Source organism: Nicotiana attenuata, unplaced genomic scaffold (genome assembly GCF_001879085.1).
Source record: "Nicotiana attenuata strain UT unplaced genomic scaffold, NIATTr2, whole genome shotgun sequence".
Classification (NCBI taxonomy): Eukaryota; Viridiplantae; Streptophyta; class Magnoliopsida; order Solanales; family Solanaceae; genus Nicotiana; species Nicotiana attenuata.
This window is the reverse complement of record NW_017688134.1, coordinates 1-6,010: the sequence shown is the minus strand read 5'-3', so window position 1 is coordinate 6,010 and position 6,010 is coordinate 1. Positions and strand designations below refer to the sequence as shown.

Genomic DNA, 6,010 nt, shown 5'->3' with positions numbered 1-6,010 from the left:
ATTATTTTGTGTGACTCTAAGTTTTGGAGTGTGTCTTGCTTCTTAGTGATGGAGAAAGTTTGGATGCTGGGACAGAGACACATGCCAATCTGAACCATGAAGTGTATTATCATCGCTTGGGTACTGATCAGTCCGATGATATATTGTGCTGGAAAGATCCTGAAAATCCGAAGTGTACACGATCAGCTTCGGTAACAGAAGATGGAAAGGTTTACTATGAATCTCCCTAATCTGTTGCATAATTATTGCTGTATGAGAACTATGAATTTTCAAATTTTAATGTTATATATCAATATTTTGTTTTCTTCCTAACCCCTGGAAAAATAGACATGGGTCTGGGGAAGATAAAGATGTATCAAGAATTACCAGGAACAGGGATACATTGATAAGGATCACTCTCGCAGATGTAATGTGCTTCTTGCTAAATTTTCTGGGGTGAACAGCCATGTTGTTGTTTTGACTATAGTATAAGTGTCGTACTTACCATGTAATGAAATTTATGCTACGATATGAGCTTAGGAAAATGTTGAATCATGAACAAAAAGTGCATGAATTTCTGGAGAAGGTGTATCAGCGAAAGGATGGTTCATCTTTCAGTATTCCAAATTATCTTCCTCTAAGGTGATTTAATTTAATTTCTTGGTGTAAACTTTCATTGAAATTGTTTATGCCTTCCACTTTTCTGTGTATATCTAACTTTGATGGAATGATCTTCTCCTCTTCCTAAGATTTCATGATTAACACAAGCTTAGAAGAAAAGTATAGAAAAGTGGTTATAACCACACAAAAAAAAAGAATCATGTTCATATCAAGAACGATAAAACACCGGCTTGCTATGGATCCAATTTCGTACAAATTAAATCTTTAAAAAATAAATTAAAAAAAGAAAGTTTGTAGCTTTAGTAGGTAAGTAAGGATGGTTGGTTGAATCAAGCTTAGGTGGAAAGTAAACGTCAGATCCTAAGTTGACAAAAGGTAGTTTCTTCATATTCAAAAAAATTCTTCATAAAAAATTTACATTCTTAAAGTGTAAATTTAGAGGCATTATTTGCATTTTAGTGATATTTATTTTAGTTTCTTCTCCATATATACCAACGGATTTAAGTTGTATATGTATATCGACCGTGTAATTTATTTTTTTACTATCGATGTAGTTTGCCGATTATCATTTGTATTAAGTTATGAAGTAATGTTTGTCACATAAATTTACTTGTAATTATTACCTTAGAAGTAAGTGCCACAATTATGTATTAACACCGCTAGTATGTCAAACTTAAGAAGGGAGCCTTGGAGCAACGGTAAAGTTGTCTTTGTGTGACATATAAGTCACGAGTTCGAGTCATGGAAGCAGCCACTAATTATACTTACATTAGATTAGACTGTCTACATTACACCTTTTGGAGTGCGACCTTTCCTCGAACCCTACATGAATGCGGGATGCTTTTGTGCACCGCGTTGCCTTTAGTATGTCAAACTTAAACTCTGTCCTAATTGGTACTGACTAAATTGCAAATTTTGTAGATGAAGGAGCTGTTTGCAGAACTAGCCATGGTTGAAAATGAAATAGCTAAGTTGGAAAGCCAAATCAGCCAGCTACAATATGATGTGAATAAGGAGAAGGAAATCAACATTACTGAAAAAGCTAAGTCCAAACAATTTGGACCAAAGCTGAAACAATCTCAACAACAAGGAATTATCAACCGTCCTCATAATATATCTTCATCACTTCCACCAAATCCAAACAAATTCAAAGGGCTAAATGATCAAAAGTTGCCATTTGAGACTAAGGGTGTGTTTGGTATAACGGAAAATGTTTTCCGTGGAAAATATTTTCCAAGAAAATGTTTTTTTGGAAAACAAGTAGTAATCTTATTCATTTTCTGGTGTTTGGTACGCAAATTAAGGAAAATAACTTCTCAAGAGTGTTCATAAATAATTTAGATATAATAAGGCGAAATACATAAACGGCCCCTCCAAATTGTCCACAACGGTCATTTGAACACCTCAACAGACTATTTATCAAGTAGACACCTCAAGCTATATTTTAATGTGTCTCTTAAACCCTTCAAAGTGACATGGCACAATGTGTGTATTACACTCGCCTTGCAGCAAGTGAAGCCTTTAAAAATTGTGTTTATTTCTTTTCTTTTTTTAATTTAACTGGTGGAACCCACTCATCCCNTGCAAATATTCGTGGCGGCGGGGAATATGGAGAAGATTGGCATAAAGCTGGCTCCCTTTCCAAAAAGCAAAATTGCTTTGACGACTTCATATCTGCTGCTGAGTATCTTGTGACAGCTGGTTACACTCAGCCAGAGAAGTTGTGCATCGAAGGTGGAAGCAATGGTGGGCTTCTTGTTGGAGCCTGCATCAATCAGGTACTTAAACTGTTTCCTCAATATCGCTATCTTATTCTGCTGCATTCTAGTGTTGATGAATCAGTGGTTGACTGTGGAAGCTTCATAATTGCAGAGACCTGATCTCTTTGGCTGTGCTCTTGCGCATGTTGGTGTTATGGATATGCTTAGATTTCACAAGTTTACTATAGGTAGTGTGCTGTAGACTGAGTTCTCATCTTCAATGATACATATTGGTTTTGGTCATTTGCTCTTTACAACTTATATTCTCTTCCTCACTAGGTCATGCCTGGACTTCTGATTATGGCTGTTCAGACAAGGAAGAAGAGTTTCAGTGGCTAATCAAGTGAGTTTTGGAACTTTCACTGAAACATCCCTCGGCATACTCTTAATATGCTTTTCAATTCATGCATGTAAGAGAAAATGAAAAGAAATATGACAGCGGTTCCCGATGGTGAAAAATTGTCAGCATGGTGATAGATTGCTTTTGGAGGAATCCTTGTTTAGGCAATATTTCTCGTATTAGAGAATAAGATAAAGACATGTAGCAACTGTCCTAGTCTACCTTGTCAACTGTACATTTGATACTTTTCCTTCTCCTTCCTCCCCTTCCCTTTTCCCCCCTTTTTCATTTCTGCATCTAACGATACTCAATGTTCTGTAGATTGAGGCATTTGGCCTAGCACTTTTTTATCCTTTTTCGAGCAGCGACATTAAATTTACTTAGCCTGTCATTCCCACTCAATTGATTTCAGGTACTCACCACTCCATAATGTCAGAAGGCCATGGGAACAATCTACTGATCAAGAATCTCAATATCCGTCCACTATGCTACTGACAGCAGATCATGATGATCGAGTGGTGCCACTGCACTCGTTGAAGTTATTGGCGGTAGGTTACTAACTAGCTAAACAGAATCCTGCTTCTTCTTCTGCCTCTTCATGGACAACTATGAGCCTTTTTATTGACATTTCATCTGCATCCAGATACAATTTTTTTTCCCTACTTTTGATTGGCATGCATATTAGTTTTCAAATTAATTTTTTTCGTGGAATAGGTTTTCAGACTATAGCACTTTTAGATTGTAAATCCTTGCCTAAACAAATGGAAAGCAAGGAAAAATTAAAATAGATTCTCTTTTGTTGCCTTCACCCAGGTTCATACATGTTTTGGTTATTATATGATGACTAACCTACAAATATACAGCCACTTTTTTGTTTGGACTATTCCGCTTCTAAAATTTTCAACGTCGTACAGTTTAAAGTTATGTAAAAATATGAGTACTATATCTATTACATGATCATAATGTAATGAAAAGGTTCTCCCTGCTTCTCGTTGAGCACATTCTTTTTTGACTTCTAAAGTCTAGCCTGGACTTACAGCTTCAGAAGTTGAGGCTTGGGCTACTGGTCGAATTTGTTCTCTCTTTTGGAAAAGGATATTCACATAGGCGAGTTTCCTTCATTGACTTCCAGTTGACAAGGGACTGTTGCCAAAATTGTTTTAGAGACATGTTTCCAAAGATCATAATTCCTGCAGCTAAAATCCCAGTGCTGCTATGGTCTGTCCCTATTTATAGCCTAGATGAGGATTTCATTATCTGTTTACTTTCTCAGAACTAAACTTGTCTCTTTATATGAAACATACATTTAATGAACCTGTGTGATCCATAGTTAAGCAGTTAGAGAATTTCATATGTTTGTTCGTGAAGGTTCATTACTGCTAATTTCTATGTGATTTATATCTTGTCTTCTTGTTGTTGTAAATTGAACCATTTTGCTAATTGTGATGTCTTCTTTAGACCATGCAATATGTCCTATGCACAAGCTTGGAGAAGAGTCCGCAGACCAATCCCATCATTGGTAGGATCGATCGCAAGGCTGGTCATGGAGCTGGACGACCAACACAAAAAGTGGTAAGTTTCTCACTAGTTATCGTTCTGGGCCGCTTCAGTTACATTCACACTATTGAATGTAATACCTGTATTGCAGATTGATGAAGCTGCAGACAAATATGCCTTCATGGCTAAGGTCTTGGGTGCATCTTGGGTTGAGTAGATGAAGTTGATGCCAAGCATTACTAAATCGTAAATTAAGAAGATGGTGAATGGTGAATTTACATGTGGTCATAATTTGGCTGCAATTTCCAGATAAAGTATCTGTTTCCAATTCAGAGTTCTCAGAAATGAATCAGGCTCTCATCATTGACTATCTTTTCGGATTCCTATGACGTGAAGGTGCACAAGAAGGTTAAAACAAAGATGAACATATTTTCAGTTTTGAATACATTCTTGGCCAATTTTTGAAGCCCATCCATACCCTCATACGAGATTATGATATATGGAATCTTTAATTCATGGCCCTCCTTCAACCTTCAACCTTCAACCATCCTATAGTTTTGCCCCTCATGCATTGGTTCCCATGTGTATGAAAATGGTCAGCATAATGATGGTTTCTCTTGATGGATATCATGCATTTTAGCTATTCTGAGAAAACTGATGTAAATGTTGCGACATTTATTTTAATTTCAATTGGAGAAAATATTCTTGTCAAATGGAACTTGATTTCTTTTGACAACCAACTGCTTTTTTTGTTGGTAATTAAAAAAATTTATTTACCGAATAGCTTTACGGAGCAGTAAGAAGAAAAAAGAAGACAGGGAAACAAAATTGAAGGGTAAAAATTCCGCATCTCAATTTTCAGTATTGCATACTCCCTCCGTTTCACTTCATGTGGCAACATTACTATTTGGGGAGTTTACGAAGTTGGTCTTTGGTCATGTTTTTCTTAAATATTTTTAAATTATAAATTATTGTGACTTATAATACTTTTTATATTTTGAATATGTAAATTTTATATAATAAAGTTAAAGAATATATGTTTTATTTCACTTTCAAAATTAAGAACTTTGACTTTCGTACTCAAAAATCGTGCCATATAAAGCAAACTGGGGGAGTAATAAATATGCCATATTCTCCACTACACTCCTTTGAACTAATCTATCCTTCGTGTATAATTTGTCATGTGCTGCCATGGTAGATTATACACAAATTAGAAGAGTATATTCTCAAGTGAGCCATTTTACAGGACTTTTAGTATGATTTCCTCTTAATTTTATAACAAATTATCTGTCATTCATTAGAGTAATCTATTATTTTCTATATAAAAATGAAACTCCTAACTAAAAAGAAAATAAAAGGAGAGATTTTGGAGACTTGGAGTACTTGAATTCTTACTACATGTTGGAAAATCAGAATAATAGAAAACAACAAAAATGGTCGCTTATGTTTGGAGAAAAGCTCAAAATAGTCTCTTAAATAATACCCTGCACAATTTTATCCTTTAACTCAGCCAAAATATGAGCATTTTTAGTATTCATGGAGTCTTTGCAATTTCCGTTCTCTCCTCGGGGTAAGGGTAAGATCTGCGTACACATTACCCATTAATGGGATTTTAAATTATTTTGATAGGTCTATGGCAGATGCAATTCAAGTATATGCAGGGCCTAAAGTCAAAGTTTAATATGAGGCCTCTATTTGTTCTTTGCTTTTTTGCCTTCTGTTGTTGCATGACTATTTATTCTCTTTGTCATTTGCAGCTTCCTGCGTATCCGTTTGTGGTTGTTTTCTACTTTTTGTTAATGTCAGTAGCACT

At 35.5% G+C, this 6,010-nt stretch overlaps 1 protein-coding gene across 1 annotated transcript; it reads left to right on the top strand.

Moving 5' to 3' along the window:
- Window positions 1–46: 46 nt before the first annotated feature.
- Window positions 47–4,937, top strand: LOC109222316 (prolyl endopeptidase-like; the record flags this gene model as incomplete). Its single annotated transcript, XM_019386680.1, has 8 exons — window positions 47–227; window positions 1,522–1,798; window positions 2,110–2,378; window positions 2,473–2,548; window positions 2,640–2,703; window positions 3,113–3,248; window positions 4,159–4,272; window positions 4,349–4,937. Coding segments are annotated over 8 exons (1,183 nt in total), but the record flags the coding sequence as incomplete, so codon positions are not given.
- Window positions 4,938–6,010: the final 1,073 nt, after the last annotated feature.